The sequence below is a fragment of the Mangifera indica genome, chromosome 8, assembly GCF_011075055.1.
Source record: "Mangifera indica cultivar Alphonso chromosome 8, CATAS_Mindica_2.1, whole genome shotgun sequence".
NCBI classification, from domain to species: domain Eukaryota; kingdom Viridiplantae; phylum Streptophyta; class Magnoliopsida; order Sapindales; family Anacardiaceae; genus Mangifera; species Mangifera indica.
Window position 1 is genome coordinate 7,156,852 of NC_058144.1, and position 19,007 is coordinate 7,175,858.

General features: G+C 34.4%; 2 protein-coding genes across 2 annotated transcripts; both read left to right on the top strand.

The window, feature by feature from the left end:
• The first annotated feature begins 893 nt into the window (after positions 1–893).
• On the top strand, positions 894–3,207 carry LOC123222684 (xyloglucan endotransglucosylase/hydrolase protein 9-like). Its single transcript, XM_044645583.1, has 4 exons — positions 894–1,142; positions 1,323–1,423; positions 1,857–2,050; positions 2,603–3,207. The coding sequence occupies exons 1-4, from the start codon at positions 983–985 to the stop codon at positions 3,021–3,023; spliced, it is 876 nt and encodes a 291-aa protein (XP_044501518.1). The 5' UTR covers positions 894–982; the 3' UTR covers positions 3,024–3,207.
• A 10,136-nt stretch (positions 3,208–13,343) lies between these two features.
• LOC123222330 (putative F-box/FBD/LRR-repeat protein At4g03220) lies at positions 13,344–15,543 on the top strand. Its single transcript, XM_044645026.1, has 3 exons — positions 13,344–14,396; positions 14,953–15,132; positions 15,244–15,543. The coding sequence occupies exons 1-3, from the start codon at positions 13,344–13,346 to the stop codon at positions 15,541–15,543; spliced, it is 1,533 nt and encodes a 510-aa protein (XP_044500961.1).
• The last annotated feature ends 3,464 nt before the right edge of the window (positions 15,544–19,007 follow it).

Sequence of the window (19,007 nt, forward strand, 5' to 3'; positions counted from 1 at the left end):
TATTATTGGTGTGTGTGTCAGGAGCTAACATTATTTCATCTTCATTTTCGTGCATTGCAATTCTTTTGACCTTTTCCCCAACTTTAATTTCTCACTTTATTACACCATCACTTAATTTGCATTAAACTTTATATGTTTTTTCCTTTTCACCAATCTCCATAGATCTTTTACCCTCATATTTCCAACATCTGCTCCACCTCCACTCACTTACTCAGTCCACTTTACAATATGGCACTCTTTCTTGTACTACCTAGCTGGCATTTTGTCAGCAAAGTAAAGGTGATAAAGTCACCTCACCAACTCTCTGCTGTTCCATTTTTACTCTTGGATGCACAACAATAGAATTTTTATTTTTCATATTTACTTCTTATCTAAACTTAATTTTAAAACATGATTCCAATTAGGGTTTTAAAATCTTTTTTAAATATACTAATTATTATGATTAAGCGCTAAATGAATTTGCATGAAAAATAATGTGAAATAATAGGTAATGCAATCCGAGTAAAGGAAGAGAGTGGCGAGCCTTTGTCAGCTGAAAGAAAGAGTGAGCCTTTTTTTTTTTTTAAATTTTAAACTCATAGATCTGGTGAAACAGCTGTCTTAAGCCATGTGTCTTCCTTTAATTGGTTAAGATCACTTCAATCCATCCGTTTTATGACAGAGTCAAATGTCGTACAGAGTGCAGCCCCACTCACTGTGTCCACAGTGCACAGCTTTAGCCAGCTAAGACTAAATCAATCATGTTAACGGCTACATTTTTAATTTTTAGCTTATTTGTCAATTTATTCATGTCTCGAATCCTACGTGGGATTTTAAGTCCTGCTGACGTGGCCAATTGCATAGTGAATGGTGCTGGTTAAAGCAGCCAATAGAATTTGGCTATAAAATCCCAGTGTTCTGTCAACTCTCATCAGAACAGAGCAGCGTAGAAGTTCAAATTCTCTTGCTTCTCTATAGTCTCTCACTTGATATTTTCTCTGCGATGGCTAAAATATCTGTGTTTATTGGTTTCTTTGTGGGTTTTCTTTTGCTTGGTTTGGTTAGCGCTAATTACTTTGAAGAGCTCTATCAGCCAAGCTGGGCTTTCGATCATTTTACTCAAGAAGGGGACACTCTCAAGCTCAAGCTTGATAACTATTCTGGTAAATAAACACTTTTCTTTGAGTTTTAAGACCAATAATTTCTCTTTTTTGGCATGATGTTGCTCATTCAGCTATTTCATTTTATTATTGTTCTTTGAAACTTCTCATTATACTTTTTTCCCTGGCTTTCAAAAGAGTGATGTTTTGGGAATAATAATGAATAATGGTTTGATGTTTTAGGTGCTGGATTTGCATCCAAAAGCAAGTACATGTTTGGGAAAGTCTCAATGCAGATTAAACTAGTTGAGGGCGACTCTGCGGGAACTGTTACTGCTTTCTATGTGAGCTTTTATTCATTTCTCATTATAAATTAATTAAAGATTATCCATCTTCTTCTTCATATTAGCCCCATTTTGATTTTTTTACCTTAACTGTTTGATATTTTGTTAAGTGGTATTAACTCAGCTATCTACTCCTTATAGCGGGACCCCATTCAATAATGTTAGCTCAATTATTCCAGCCTTTGAGAATCTTTCATTTACAGACAAGACTGAACTTTGGTTTTATCTGGATTCATGAAATTGTAATAACCAAGCTAATACATATTCTCTTCTTTTATTCGTTTGAGTAACTCTCATCATGTTGAACCGGCAATAAAAACATATTCTTTAATTTGGATCATCTGAGCTGTAAAACTGTCAGACTCCATCAGTATCCCGTACTCTCCTATTCTGATCATGTTTATGACTGAGATATTTCTTTTATGATTCACAGATGTCATCAGACGGTCCAAATCACAACGAGTTTGATTTTGAGTTCCTGGGGAATACAACAGGTGAACCGTACCTGATCCAAACCAATCTGTATGTGAATGGTGTAGGTAACAGAGAACAGAGAATGGATCTCTGGTTCGACCCCACCAAGGACTTTCACACCTATTCTGTCCTATGGAACCAACGTCGAGTTGTGTAAGCCGCACCATTCTTTTCTTCTTCACAAAAACTATTAATATTAAATTATAAGCATAATATTGTATATTTTAATCTGGATGTGCTTGTTAGTTTTTATCTTTGGGAGTCCGTAAAGCTTTAAATAGAGGGAAGTAGAATAGTGCAGTGTTAATCAGTGTCAGTCTGGTAAAGTAACATAAAGAAATTCTTTAACATGAGTCATGTGTGCACAGTGGATGACATTATATTTTGATTTGTATACAAGGGTCCATTGGAAAAAACAAACCCACAAAAAAGGGAACGAATCTTGGACGACTTTTACATCTCTCATGGGCCCCTTTCAGATTTACAGAGAAACATGTTCATAATGTTTCCTTTAATCATCGGGGCTTATTATGATTCTTACTGTCGCTGTGTGGTGGGGTTAAAAATGACTTGATTCAATTTTACCCATGTCTTTCTCAAATGAATATATTAAAGGCATCATCATGTTTGTTTTAGTGTAACATCTATGTAAAAGTGCTTGCTATTAGAGTATCTGATGTTGTTTACTGTCTTGATATTTTCCAGATTTTTGGTGGATGAGACCCCGATAAGAGTGCACACCAACTTGGAACACAAAGGAATTCCCTTTCCTAAGGACCAACCCATGGGAGTGTACAGTTCAATATGGAATGCTGATGACTGGGCTACACAAGGTGGGAGAGTGAAAACCGACTGGAGCCATGCACCATTCGTAGCCTCATACAAGGGATTTGAAATTGATGCTTGTGAATGCCTAGTATCAGTTACAGCAGCTGATAATTCAAAGAAATGTACCAGCAATGCTGAGAAAACGTACTGGTGGGATGAGCCAACAATGGCCGAGCTGAGTCTTCACCAAAACCACCAGCTTTTGTGGGTTAGAGCCAACCACCTCATCTATGACTACTGTACTGATACTGCCAGGTTCCCAGTCACTCCCACAGAATGTGTGCATCACCGCCACTAGTTGATGGTAATTGGGTTTTGGTTAGGCTATGAAGAAGAAGAAGATGGTGTTCTGCTTGTGTAAAAAAAGGGGTTGAAACTTGAAAGATGGTGTTCTGCTTGTGTAAACATGTACTCCATGTTTTGTTCTTTGTGGCTGTAGATTATATTGTACGATTGAATAATGTTATTTTGTTTTTCCAAAATTTAAAACTTGCCACCAACGATACTATACAACTCTCCCGCTTATAAACAGTTGAAGAGGTAAATCATCAAGTCGAAAATATAAATAATTGTTGTGGAGACCACAGCTATAGTTGTGGAGATTGACGCTTCATGTCTTATCTGATGAAGTCTTATTGGTTGTCTCGGTGGGGTAATTTCCTTCTACCTAATACCGAATGGCCAAAGTTTTACCTAATACAAAAAGCTGAGGTACTGGGACCCTATGGATTATAACAAGCAGACAAATGAGACCCCTGTTTTACCAGCTATCGATTGTTGTATTCAATGAATGTTAAAACAAGGTACGATGAAAGTTGCAAAAGCTGGATTGCTTTCCAGAAGTTGAGAATTCAGCAAGGAAAAAAATTACAGTAGTCACGTATACCATGTATTAATCTCCAAAACAGAGCTAACAGAGGCACATGAAATTGATTGTTTGAATATCCCGAGCCCTTTTTCAGGCATATCTTCATACTAGTTGTCATTACTCTTTTCAGTTTGATACAAAGTTTGGGCATTTAAGTGTGGTGATTATCTGCTTTGTGCAAAAAAATAAAGGTCCTACTACTCCCTACTTGTAAAAGTGTGTTTGATTTGAATACACAGTAAATCACATAAATATGCATTAATTGATTAGATAGACAAAATAATTGAGGATTATAGCAAATCATGCTTTGTTATTAGTGATCCCCTTCTCACCCTTTTTTCCAAGAAAGAAAAACATGTGTTAACTAAGATATGCCTACAATAATTAAGTTGTAAACATTATTAGTATGTAGGCCCTGAATTCACCTCATATCGGAATGCTAAAAAAAGTTGTTTTGCAAATTAATAAATTTTATCGAACAGACCCCATGGAGAGTAAAGTGGACACTACTGGAGTCTGGAGCTGATGGTTATTATCTACTGTGAAACGATATATATGCATCAACACCTGCTTTTAATGAGACACGGGTGTGGCAAAAAGTTTGATAGGGGTCAATTTTCAGAATCAATTCAAGCTCATGCTTTGCCTCTCAATACAAAAAACAAAATTAAAGCAGACAAACCACTAGTGGATTTATTAGAAAAAAACAGCTAGAATGAGAGAAATATAACTGGTCATTGAAATTCACAACCATGTGTTGAAGAAGAGAAGAAAAAGCTAAAAACATCAAAGACAGGTGAACCATCAACATCCCACTTAATAGAGTGAAAGAGCTAGATTGGGCATATGAAGAAGGTGGCGGAAAAAAGCCAATTGTTTAATCAACTCACTCGAATTATTGGAGGATTAAGGTAACTATAACTAATGGGGATTCTTCTTCTTACATTGTTTCTGTCCATATTACTTTGTTTCTGTCCATAATGAAAAAAGTTTCTCAATCATAACTAGGGATAACTGTTAAAAAAACACATTAATGATGGCCTATATATAATGATTAATAATGTTGAATCTTATGAAGAATTGAACCAAGGACATCAATACGATATTGGCTGGCATCCAATATAAAAGAATCGACTTCAGATGATTGTCAATGATGGCTGCTTTGGCATAGAAAAATTATAATTCATACTCATTAACAAATCTAAAACCGAAAGCATTTCTGAATTCAGCTTACATTTATCATACAATGAAGACATGCCTCTAGAAGACAGAGCGATGGATAGATTCATTTACTACACGTGGGAGGATGACAGAATAAATATGAGCATATGAAATACACTAAAAGAGTATACAGGATAATGAACTTACATGTATTGAGAGAATCCAATGAAAGATTTCATTTTGACACTTGAATTTTTGAGCCCATCTGTTTGAGCAGTACATTCATACATAACACACCATAAATACAAGAAATGGTTGTGGAAATTCACACAATAAACAAGTAAAAGTTACATAAAAGATATGAATACGTCAAAGTCATCCTAGAAATAGAGGAACACTCCAACCAATCAAACGCCATTACTTATTTCAAATGTTTTTTGGGTCGTAGAGAGAAATCTAATTCACTGTAAGTCTTTTCCAGTTTTGTAAAATCTGATTTTATATCATTATATTACATATTTCATTTATGGTTTTGGTTTCTTGATTTCACTTGCAGATTTGAAGAAAAAACGAGACTTTGAATTGAGAAAAGGCAGAGACAGCCCTGAATTTTCCGATTCAATCACAGGTTGAGAGCCGAAATATTAAAGGGATGGGGACTTCGACTATTCAAGAAATACGTAGAGGCCAGCTGTTTAGGGTCATTTTTAAATGACGACAAAGATAAGCAAAGCTACAAGTGGACCAATGGGCCAGTGGACTTCATGGTCCGACTCGGCCAATTGTTGCAGTGACAAGCAGCTGCACAAGATTTGAGCAATGCTCTTTGGAGTAAAAAAACGAATACACATATAATATATTATTATGTGTTTAAATATTATCTTATTATTTATTTAAAATCATCAAAGTTAAGTGATCGTCTTTTTATATATGCAAAATAACTACCCATAGTTTTATTGTTAAACTATTTAAATTAACTCTACTTTCTTAATTTTTACAAATACTATTGACATCTTAATATTCTCTTTTAAATCAACATTTTTTCTTCACGCTATTCAAATGGAGGGAAATGATTAAAATAGGATGCACTAAATTACCATCCATACAAAATAATAAGTTATTGGCCAAATGACTAGTTTCCGCTTGAACTTTAACGAGATGACAATTTTCCACCATCTAAATTTGAAATGTCAATTTATCCACTCATTAGCTATTTTCGTTAATGAAATTTTGTTTGGTCAGTATAAATTATTTTTTAGTTTATGTTAGCATTTTATACAAATATTAATTATCGATAATGTTGAAATTATTATATTCTAATAATTATAATTATATTTTTTAATTTAATTTTATTGAATTTTTGAATTATAGTATATTTATGTGAATCCAAATTGAGATGTCAATGGTCGTGTTGGATCGGGTCAAATCAAAATGTGCACGTTCCACCATGCTATGGGTCAAGTTGGGCCAAGGCTCACAAAGATGTGGGTTCTAGTAAGATTTAAGGCATGGCCTACAGCATATTGGGCCCTCGCCAAAAATTAATTAAAATTTTTATATATTTAAATTTTTATAATTTTTACAGGTAGACCCATAAACCTTCCGTGCGACTCCAAAACAGCCTACAATGTTTGTCTATTTTGGCACAGCCTGCAAACCAACCACAGCCCAACCCACCACTATGTTTAAGTCCAAGATTGCATTAAAAGGCATAGCTCCATGTAATTGTAATACTGTTTTTTTTTTTTTTTTTGGGGGTAAGTTGTAATTGTAATTGTAGGTGTAAAAGTTATACTTCTATGTGACAAGGAACACATTGGTCATAAAAGTTTATATTTTAAAATGGCATAAATCTTTTCAAGTAATGGGCTCTTAAAAGGATGCGGTACTCACAGGAACTAATTGATTTCACTAAAATATTTTTTACTATTAATTTCTCTGTCTTAATAATTTCCAAAGACCCAAAAAAGGTTTAATAAGATTGTGAAGGGATTCAAAAACTAGAAAAATTTCTCCAAATGTACTAATTAAATATACAATAAATAATGAAGTTAAAAATGTAACTTCTGTCCCTTGTTTGCACCAGTCAAGCAATTAATCTATAAGACTTGATTGACCTTTTGAATCTGCGTGTATCACGCCCCATCTTTGAGGTAGCAAGTCGTTCAAACAAAACTAAGTCATGAATATTGATTTGAAGTAGGACCCCAGCCGCACTTAACAAGGAAGACTTAAGGAAACTACAATAGTTTTCTTCTACTTTCCAGCTAACCAAATAACCAAAAGAAATATACACAAGTTCTTCATTAGTACAACTCAAAATGCCATCTACCACAACTATAGTATCTGTTGCCTCGAAGCTGCCACAGCTACTATGCTGGTTCGGAAACTTGCACATGAATATTTGCTTTATGAAGTACAAACATGTATGTTTTTGAAGTTTAGAGATCTCATCGCTAGCTTTTGTAATGAGTTAACTTTAGTAATTGATAATTATGAGGACGTCTTTAATCAAAACAAGCTCTTTAAAGCTGCAAAGCTTTATCTTGAACCCAAGATTCCCTCTTCTAAAAGTTTGGAATATAAAATCTTAAAAAATAACATTTTGAGTAATAGGATAAGAGCTGCCTTGTTTTGGTGATTCTAAACAAGAAATTAAAATGTTGTAACACAGTATAACCATCACTACAGTGTAACATGGGTCATAACCTGAAAACCAACAATGGGCCATTGAATTCAGGACTTGTTCCTTTTGATTGCATTCTGGCATCTACCAGCCACCCAAAACCCAGCAAGCTTTGATGTTTAGATGACTTGATAAGATAGAGGGTTCTTTTCTGTACCACCATTTCCAACCATAAACATGTGGAGCGCGTAGCCATGCTCATTTCCAGACATTTCATTCACATAACTCTACCCACACTTTCATTTTCACATAACTAACACAATGATATATACCAAATTGAACCCACCATAAGTACAACAATTTTGATTAATTGAAGTCGGCCACGGTTAAAATTTCAGTGTATGACATATCTCTTATATTATCAATCTAATTGTTAATTTTATTAAATTTGGCATATAATGATACAGTAAGTAATAGAACTGTTGTACTGAAATTTCTCTGGAATGAGCTAAGTGGAAGAGTAGTCTCTCCATGGTATATTATCACTAGCCGACTTCCAAGATCCCATGCAAAAACCAAAGATTGGTCAGGAAATCTCGATTGGAAGCCCATGCAACTTTGTCATTACAGTACCTACTCTCTCATATTTTCGAATATAATAATTGGATCCAGCTCAATGAATATCTTTATCAAGTCAAACTTTTGAACCTTGTCTAGACGACTTCACTGATTAATAAAAAAATACTTGGTGTCACGGTCGCAGCAAGGCGGCAGGTAATACAGTATTATAATGCACGAATCTTCATATATAAATTAAAAAAGAAAACGGTGATGATATAACTCGTAATGGGTGACATCTTGGATTCCCGACTGAAACAGCCGACGCAAATCTTGGATTCCCGACTGAAACAGCCGACGCAAATCTTGGATTCAAGATGCCAAACATCTTGGGATCCTTACTCAAGTCTATGATAACCCTCTGTCAATTGGAGTTCTTCCACTGTATTGTCCTCTGAGATTTGATCAATTATCTTTGTTTACAGAGATAAAAAGACTTCTTGTGAAGGACTGCATCCTCAGACCCACCACCGAAAGCAAAGTTTAATTGTTCGCTGGATCAAATTAAAAACAAATTCTCATATTTACCTACATACTTACTAGGGTAAATTCCATTCAAAAATTCTTAAAAATTCAGTTGAAATTTTTGATATATTTACGAGTACTTTCACTGCATAGCTAGATATTGTGGAAAGCTGTTTTTGTAATTGAATGGAAGAATTAATACATCATTTATTGAATATAGCAATAGCTGACTGGATGGTGATTTATAATAGATATATCAATGGCAGGTAACAATATACTTTAAAAGTAACAAATTATTTATTAGTTTAATATATTTATTTATTTATTTTGTATTTTTGTGGGAAATTAGTCAACAGTGAAGTGGATTCCCGCGTAGTTTTCTGGAATTAAAATAACTAACACTACTTCACAGCTATGACTTTTCATCTCGACTCTGCCTGTCATTTATTCTGATAGTCCCACATATCAGAATCAAAAGCTACCATTGATTGGTGAAAATACAGAGGCCACCTGTTTGATAAGAATTTACAATGGCATTATATGTATAGACCCCACGCGGCCCAGCTGGTTTTGTCACTAACCAGCCTCAAATTTTGTGAACCAACTTTGCTACTATTTAAAGGAAGTTGTAATGTCCTATGCAACTTGGAAATTTGCAATGAAAATACAATTTTTTATCAAGCTTACTCTAACCAACAATAGAGATTTTAATTTTAGTCTAAATTTAGGTTTTATTGATTCTCTTTGATTTTAATAGAAAGAGAATTTTCTAATAAAAAATGAAAAGAAAATCAGAATAAGAAAAAAAATATATTTTTATAATAAAAAATTGGGATACATATACATCTTTTAAATGTCATTAATTTTAATTATTCATAAATAAATATTTGAATTCTTGATAATTAAGGGATACCGCTCAAGAATGCAACCAACTTTAGGTGGAATCCTTGGCCAGAAATAAATGGAAAACTCCACATAGAATCCAGTTAATAGTTTTTATTGTGGGCAGGTGTCACCTTAAAATTCTCGGAGTCCTATGTGTGGCACTCTGGGATGTGGCAGGCTGTGCCCAGGTTAGAAGATTCAAGTTCAACTTATACTATTCCTTCTTCACTTCCCCCTATACCAGACTCCATCTCCCCCTCTTAATTCACTTTACAACCACATGGGTCCACACTCTGAACTAGCTCAGTGTGACTTCTTTGTCCTTTCTCAACCACAGCTTCATTTCAAATCCAATAAGCATACCTCCCTCTCTATATATACCCTTCAAGCACTTCACACATCTTCCACATGCAAGCAAATTAAAATTCATTGTCTCAATTTGCATTGGCGAACCTGATTTATATCCCTAGTCAACTGTCTAAATCTTTGTTGTCTTTGCCTTTTCTTTAACCATGGCTAGACCTGTCTTGGTTTTGTTCATTGTTGTTGGGCTTTTGGGATTGCAAGCTATGGCTGAGAAATCAGAGGTGAACCCATCTGTGGTCAAGTCTCAGAGTGAGGATGAACCAACTGGGGTGGCAACTGGAATATCAGATCAACCTGCTTCAAGTCCTTCAGAATCATCAACTGATAAGTCCACTGCAGCCGAGGCTCCGGAGATCAGGCGGATGGGAAAGCATCATTCATCTGATAAGTCAGTGGCTGGTGGTGGAGTCATCGTTGGTGGGCTTGTCACTGCTATTTTTGCAACTGTTTTTTGTTACATTCGAGTAACTAGAAGAAATAATGGAGCTAATAAGTGACCAATCTTGGTGATTCTTTTGGATATATTCTTCAGGGAGTTTTTCTCTTTTCTCTTATTCATTTCGTGGGATGAGGAGTGATTTTGATACGAAATATGATGTGATCTGAGGAATTAGTATAGATTTTTTAATACATAAATGTGAATATTAGATTGAAATTTCTATATTTACTTGTCTGCATTCTTTCGTTCTTTGTTCTGTTTCTTAATTGCTTTTGTCAGTCTGGGACATGGTATCATGAACAGTCAAAAGAAACTCTTAAAAAGCAAACTGCAGATTACCAAAAGAATAACCATAAAACATAAAACAACTGCAAAATATCGTCCCTCTTGTGGCAAAAAGTGAAGTTTAATTTTTGAAGCGAGTTCTGTGATTTTTGAATTGTGATGAAGTCTCTTAACCCCCAACAAGGAAGTTGGACAAGACTTATATTTTCCAACAGGTGTTCCAATTTCAACAAGGGTGGGAACACCATAAAATTCAGATCATGATTCATGACCCTTAAAACCAAGAGTAAAAGTCCAAATGTTGAATCCATTCCAATTTAAATAACAATGAAACGTTGTATTGTTGGGTCTAGAAGGTTGTAGAACAACTATTTCCCACCCAACCTTTGATGAAATATCAATTTCCCATCTTTTAAGTTCGTGTAGAAAATAGTCTTTTAGCCTATATCAAAACAATTAAATTTTATGATTTAGATATTGTTATTGCTCATTGTCCTTTATTCAGCTTGAGTTAATTATGGATGAACATATCTGTACAGGCCAAAAAATAATCCCATATAAAAGTTTCTGATAAATTGTTGGTTGCAAAACTTTATCATTATGTTTGGTGATCATACATGAGACAAATTTAACTATATAAGGAAATTATTTGAAATTTTCTGTTTGGATATGGAATTTATATTAGCTGATAGCATAAGTTGAAGTTCAACTGATCATATAAAGAATGATAAACATTTTTGTTAAGAATAAATGAATAATGCTTCTGAATGAAGTAGAAGACAACTTTTTGCAATATCCAAGGGCTACAAAATTGAACTTCTGGCGCAGTAATGGCTATGTCTACAGTTTAGTTGGACACATTCTGATTATCCGTTTTCTAAGCATAGATGGTTTTGTTGCATTTGCGAGGATTCTTGAAGATCACATGAACGACAACAATCTTTGCTCCGATAGAGTTTTCGTTTGTACCGTTTCCTTCTCCATTGCTAGATAGAATTGTGAGATGTCATATACTCCTTCAAAGATTTGCTTACGAAGAACTTGATCATTTGCCTGATAAAACATTATTAGCAACATTATTTGCCCATCAAAGATCTTGATAAATAATCTTTAACTTCAATAAAAATCAGTTCTCAGAGTCCTCATATCCTATGTATATAATTCAGGAAAATTCTAAAGCAAATCTGACAATTTTTGTTTAAGAAAAGTATACACAAGAATGCTGATTCTTCCATTGAAAACGGCACCATAAACCTTAACCATTCACAGATCCTTAAATCATGTGGAACCATGTGCATTGAACCAACAACAGGATTCTAATGGTGCAAACTTTTCGCGCATTATTGAAGATATACAAGAGTTTTGCATGTTGGAAAGATCAGTCATGAAAGCATTCGAGTTTGATGAAGTTTGATCTAATGGTATAGGCTTGATACTTTAAAGCACAGAACGTTCAAAACAATCACTTCAGGCTATGCCATTCGGCTGATGCTAAACCGTCAATAGGTGCAGCTGTTGAAATGGACCAACACCATCTTTCTTTCTTTGACACCCAACTACGTAACGTTTTGAACGCGGTTGACAACACATGATTTCCCAATACTGCTTTTCAAGTTTGACGGGGGAGCTCATGGAGGAAAATGTGGCATCACTTTGGGATGGAAATTGACCAGAATGAAACTTATTTGAATGAAAATATAAATATAAAAGGTCATATTCTCTTACATATGTCAGAACCCACACAATCTACATATACTAAAACTTGAAAACATGTACTAAAATCTCAATCTACATACACTGTTATAAATTCAAAACTACCTCTCTTCTGTAGATGTAGGGATTTAAAAATGGCTACTACTCAAATCACAGGCACACAGAGTGTGAAGAGTTACATTTTTGTGTCCTGTAAATACATGTACATTCTTGTTTGTTAGCAACTTACGTGCTGGATATCAAAATCTAGCATTCCACTTCCTAAATTTTCTTTTTCACCATCTCCCTGTCCATCTTCAACATTTGTAAATCTCTCTATAATTTTGAAAGTAGAGTGTGAATTTCAAAATCGCCAACAAAAACTGCATATAAGTAAACGCAAAAATCTAAGCTCATTAAGCCATCTACATGAATACATGATTCAGTTCCCAATTGCATCAGTTTCTCATCCAGAAACCTCTCACCCATGCATTTAAAAGATCTGGTCATAATATGAACAGGACAATTTAATCCAGTAACATTTATATCTTCTTACTTCTCAAACACTAACTACAATGACGCATCAGAAAAGTTTATGTTATGCTTACATGGCATAAAACCACCAGAAGGGAAGCTTGAAGTTTGCCACTTGAGTTAGAAATTGAACTTACCGCAGCAGGTGGCTTTGCAGATACCCACATATTCACGTAAAAGCTTAAAATTCAAATGCTGAAATAAGTATATACAGATAAAACTATAAAATAAGTCACAATAAAATTATACATAGATTATATATACAGATAATTTTAAAATTATTATAAATTACCTTTATAAAAAATAAAGAAATTAATTAAAATGCCCTTTTGTCAGTTTAAATCTTTGTAATCATTGTTATATGATTGGACAGACTTTATAAATATATTTTTTAATGAAAATGATTGTAAAAAATATAAAATATTTATTATTTTTAATTTACTGCTTTTTGTGTTTGCTGAAATTGTTTTTGATCTTTTAATTTAATAAACCAATTAAATTAGGTTATTTTTATTTAATTTTCCTAATATCCCCACGTCCACAATAGTAAGGGTCTCTCATTTATAATTAATGAAACAAACTCAAACGGTGTTTTCGTTCGCTCGAATTCACTCTTTTGAAATATTCAAACCCTAGTATAACCTTCCCACAACAGAGACTGAAGACTAGCCACACTGCCATGGAAACAAGATCTGCAAAGCGAAGAAAGCTTTGGTTTGTTGAAAATGAAATTGAGGTTAACAACAATGGCATCGACAGAATCAGTGATCTCCCCGACGTTATTCTTCATCAAATACTTTTCCTCCTCCCCATCAAATCGATCGCTCAAACCAGCACTTTATCAAAACGATGGAGATCCCTCTGGTCCTCATTCCCTGACCTAGACTTTAGCACCATTAACCCACTTGGCATTTCTTCTAACACAGCAATCACTTCGAAAAGGCCACGCGATTTATCTTTTAACGAAACTGATTTGATTTCCCAGGTGTTAGCTCTCCGTGATAAGCATTCCGATATAAGGACCCTTCGTTTTCGTGCTCATTTGAGTTTTTCCTGTCTAAATGGCTTGATTCGGCGGGCTATAAGGCACAATGTTCATGAACTCGACATTGAGGTCGCCACTGATGATTATTTTAACTTGCCACGTTGTGTGATAAAGAGTGAATCTTTACGAGCTTTTAAGTTGAAATCACGTTATCGTGGATTCAGATTACCTCTTTCATCAATAATGAAAGATGGGTTTCGATCACTCCACACATTGTCACTTTCTCTTGTCATTTTATTCGACGAACCCTCTCTTCTTGATTTGTTTACGGATTCATCATTTTCCCATCTAAAAAAACTGAATCTTGATGCTTGTTTTGGGTTAAAGCATCTTAAGGTTAGTTGTCGAGCCCTTGAAGATTTAACCTTAGAGAACTGTATTCAGCTTCATGGTTTGGATATTTATGGTGCAAAATTAGAGAGATTGAGAGTTGCAAGTTGTTTTGATGCTAATTGTGATAAGACCTGGGTGAAGATTAATGCTCAGAAACTCAACATTCTCCGTTGGGAATACAATGCTGTTACTGGAAGTAGTTCTCTAGAGAATTTAACATCTTTGCATGAGGCTTCGGTTGGTTTTATCGTACTTCATGAAGACTTGACAGCTGCTAAGCTCCAGAGCGTATCAAATTTTTTAGCAGGTCTTTGTCATGTCCATTGTTTAACACTTGAAAGCCCTTGCATCGAGGTAGTTGTTTATTATTATTTCTATGTACGGTTATATTTGCTTTATTCAATTGATCCATTAGAGAATTGTCCTACCGCATCAGTTTATAAATTGAGGACAATAATTACTTTTTGACAATGAAAAATTTCTTGAACTGGACTCAAACATTAGTAAAAGGTACATGTTTTAACCTTTAGATGAAGCAAAAGTAGTTATTCATGTCAAATGATCATTAATTTTTAGAAACTAATGAAAGCAAAGTATACTAGTTTCCTTCTAAATTTCAATGCAAATCATCGAGTGTTGAAACTTATATATTATTTGATATACTAACCACTTTGGGAAGAGTAATGATAGTACTCTTCTATATTTGGTTGAGCTTTTCTTTCCTATTAAAACCCCTCTTTGAATGTTATTGTGCACATTAATAAGTTTGCTGATGATTCTTTTGAAATCGGTCAATTGTATTGCGCGTTGTAGCCTACATAAGATAAAGTTGTTTCCTTTGTGTATTTTCAGTTTTAGTTGAGTAGGTGGTTAATTTTAATTTGTGTTTAACTTTTATATTATTCAGCAGATCCTCTCGAACAAGAATTATATAGCGCCAGTGCAGCCATTTAACAATCTCAAATCTTTGGAGTTGCAAACTGGCTTCAACAAACATAATGTCCACGGCTTAGCATGCCTTTTCAGGAGAACTACTATACTTCACACTTTTATTCTTAAAATCATTAATGATTATAAGATTGAGAGGCGAGTAAGTACCAGAAATTACTGTTTAAATTGTTCATTATGCGGTACAAAACATGCACACTTTTTAATTTGAGTAAACGGTTGATTAATTTCAGTACTGTGTTGTCTTTTTCAGCAATGGAATAGGGACTTGTGGGACTTGTATACTTCTGAAGATGAACAATATTGGCAATCTCAAGCACAAACTTTGCAGCCTTTCTTAAACCACCTTAAAGTGGTAGAGATCCATGGGTTTTTAGAATGCGAGAATGAAGTTAGTCTAGCAAAGTTTTTGCTCAAGAATGGAAAAGCCTTGCGAGAAATGACTCTTTGCACAGGACACTGCAACAGAGATTCTCTCAGACGACAGAAGATTAGGTCACAAATGATGGGTTTCTCTTGGGCTTCTTCTAACGCTAAAGTTGCATTTCACTAATCTCCCCAGAGGCTTAAGTCACTTGCTAACTCGTTAATTGAAGTCTTCAAAAGCTTTGTTAAGTCTAGCTAGTTTCAAGATCATCAAATTGGATTGCTGTGAACTCATTAGTTTATGCATTATTTATTAACACCTAGTGGGCAATTGATTAAACATTATTTATTGGGGCAAAGGACAATGTCCCACCCAAGTTTTAGTGTAATCTCAAAAGCACACCCCCTGATAGTTGAAAAACCCAAATACCCACCCATGGGCTAACTTCTATTAAAATTTTCTATTAAAAAGAAGGATAAAATCGTCATTTTCTCTCTAAACCCCAAAAATTTATAACATTTCCCCCCATTTTAAATTTCCCCGCGAATGGTTGCCACTCTCTCCCTTTTAGCGATAGCTCTCCCTTTGAAGCTTTCTCTCCATCCGAAGCCTTGTCCCTGTAGTTGGATTTCGTCTAGATTCTTGAATCCAGGCGAAACCTTTCATCTGGACAACAAAAGTGTCATCTAAACAAATAGTCATCTTCTGGACAACGACAACACTCTTCCAGACAAAGGGTTCATCATCTTCGACATCTACCTTTGGTTTGAATGTGTCATCATCATCCAAAAGATGATGATTTGTCTAAACAACGCCTTTGTCATCTAGACAAAGGGTTTGTCATCCAAACGAAATCTAGCTGGACGGAGAGAAGGCATATGACGGAGAGCCATCATCGAGAGGGAAAGAGCATTCACCAGATGGGAAATTTGAATGGGGGAAAATATTATTTTTTAACATTAATCCTAGGGGAAAATGTTAGTTTTCCAAACTAAGGAGGAAAAATGTTATAAATTTTTAGGGTTTTAGGGGTTAGGGAGAAATAATGATTTTACCTTTTCCTCTTATAGAAAATTTTAATAGAAGTTACCCATAAGTAGATAGTTTGATTTTTTAACTGTTGCATTTGTATTTTTGAGATTGGACTAAAACTTAGGTGGGAAATTATCTTTTTCCCTATTTATTGCCCTTATTGTGTTATGTAGTTACTAATGAACAGCATTAATTTATGAATTGGGTTCAAATTACAGAAGTCCCAACTTCATGTTACATGTGTCCTTATTTCATAGAAAAACATACAGTATTTGTTGCTCTAAACTCTGTGATATATTTATTGTTTGGGGCACATAAATTAATCATGTTTTTCTTGCTTAGTAAATATAATTAATTAAACCATATTCGCATATAGAGTCATAGATTCAGAAGAATCCAAATGGACAAGATGATTTGGAATTAATAACAAGCTTTTTACTAGAACAACGAACTGGTTTTCATGAGTTTCCACATCACCCACTCTCCACAATCTTGATCCCCAAACTCGGCCTTGGCGATAGACGTTGTTCAATGATTCTTCAATGGTGAGGCAACAATATTCAAAGACTGAAGGAGGAATTTCGCCCCTATGGCTAACTTCCCAATACAAAAATATAGTGACCACGGTGTTCGATGTATCAGCATAGCTTGTATATTCTATGATAGATGCATCGAACGATAACAGATAGTTTGCCGCGTTCTTCACTGCATTTTGTAGCTCAGCTTCATCTGTTTGTCAGAATCAATGCTCAAATCAACATTTTTTCGGCATAAAAAGTTGAATTGGGGGGCTTTGTTCTTGAATCTGGACACTTTAATTATGTCCCCAGTTCGATAAGGATAGAGCCCTACAGGATCAACAATTAGTTTCATGTATATATACTCAAGTCGTATTAAGGTCAAAATTGCACAAGATATGTAATTAAGAGAATCTTAAAATTTGTTACATGATCGTGTATGCCCTTTATGTGATTGTTAACTCAAGCACAAAACCTTAATGTACGTTAATGCACTACCATTCCCGACCTCTGGAGCCATGCCTAGAGAAGGAAATCCCATAAATGAGGGCATGAAACAAAGATAAGTAGGGTGAAAACTATATGAATTTGGAGTTCGTGGCTCGATATGCAGACATGTTTATCCATGAGCATATGTCAGTCGGTTTAGCACATGAGACCAAATCCTCTCATGAGCAAATATGTTTTATGAGGGTCATTATGTGGGACACTTGTAAGATTTTCTTCTTACACTATCTGTAGTAAAGCCCAATTATGATGTAACACTTAAACTGTGTAGGACAAGGGGATTGCATATTTTTTAGCTCACATGGTCAAGCTATCATATCTTTATCTTGACCTACTCCGATCGACACATAGATTTAAGTTATAAGTTAAAATTTCAAGTATTTTCACCCAAGTATCCATGAATCTAGAGAATCATCCAAGATTAGAACCTCAAGAGTATTTAGATGATTGGACCTTAGACACTCCTGAGATAACTTTATAGGACCAAAGGTGTTCCTAAGTTCAATAATTAACCAAAATAGAATTCATATAATTAAAGTATAAAGTTTGAAAGTGTACTCTCGATAACCAAATTAAGATGGATTATGTCAAAGGTAAAATGAGAAATAAGTTATAGTTTAAGTAGAGTCTTCTATCTCTTATTTTATATATTTTATCGATAACAAGTGATTGTGATAGTTGCGATACAAGGAGATGCAAGGAGGTCAGTGTAGAGTTGGATGTGAGGGCGTTATAGTCATATTCTTAGTTTTTATATATTTCAATTTATTTTGAGATTTTGTATGGATTAGCTACCCACCGAGTTCTTATTTGAATTATCTTTTTATGTATTTTATGACATCATTTGACATTTTTACACATTTATGAATGAAGGGCATTTTTGGTATAATACATGTTTGATTGAAATTTTAAGTGTTAAGTAACCCCTCCCTTATTTATGTAGGGATGTTACATTACTGTTTTTAATAATAATAATAAAGTTTTAAAAACCGGTTCTATTCACATTAAAATAATGAAGTTAATGAATCTTAAATATAATTTGAAAGATCCAATGCATTTCTCTGGATCAAAATTTTATCCAATTTCATTCGGTGATTCTGTAGTCGTTGTTTTTGTATTTCAAAATTAGCTGTTACATGTTCATTGTATTCTTGAGCCAGATTTTAAATAAAGTTTGAAAAGAAATAAAGGGAAAATGACAATTTTCCACCCAAATTTTAGCCCAATTTCAAAGTCACACCTACAGGAGATGAAAAACTCAAACTCCCACCTATGACCAAACTGTCATCCAAAATTTTAGTCAAAGACAAGGTAAAATTATCATTTTATCTATAAATTGTAAGACTTTAAAATATTATTATTTCCCCCCTCCAAGTTTTAAAAACTAATAGCTCAACTTATTCTTAAAATTTAAAAAGTTTAGATTTCACCCCTATGGTTTACTTCCTTCTTTGGCCACCATCGACGGTCAATACTTTCCACCAATCTCTCATCTCCAGCTACAAAGGACCACCTTTAGTTGTCCAGATTTGGGTGATGAAGTATCATCCAGATTTGAAAGAATAGACGAAGAACAACGTTTCATCGTCTAGG

Coding starts and splice junctions, on each gene's coding strand:
- LOC123222684 (XM_044645583.1), top strand. CDS start 983: ATGGCTAAAATATCTGTGTTTATTGGTTTCTTTGTGGGTTTTCTTTTG. Junction 1,143..1,322: donor CAAGCTTGATAACTATTCTG/GTAAATAAACAC, acceptor TTGATGTTTTAG/GTGCTGGATTTGCATCCAAA. Junction 2,051..2,602: donor TGGAACCAACGTCGAGTTGT/GTAAGCCGCACC, acceptor GATATTTTCCAG/ATTTTTGGTGGATGAGACCC.
- LOC123222330 (XM_044645026.1), top strand. CDS start 13,344: ATGGAAACAAGATCTGCAAAGCGAAGAAAGCTTTGGTTTGTTGAAAAT. Junction 14,397..14,952: donor TTGAAAGCCCTTGCATCGAG/GTAGTTGTTTAT, acceptor ATTATTCAGCAG/ATCCTCTCGAACAAGAATTA. Junction 15,133..15,243: donor ATTATAAGATTGAGAGGCGA/GTAAGTACCAGA, acceptor TGTCTTTTTCAG/CAATGGAATAGGGACTTGTG.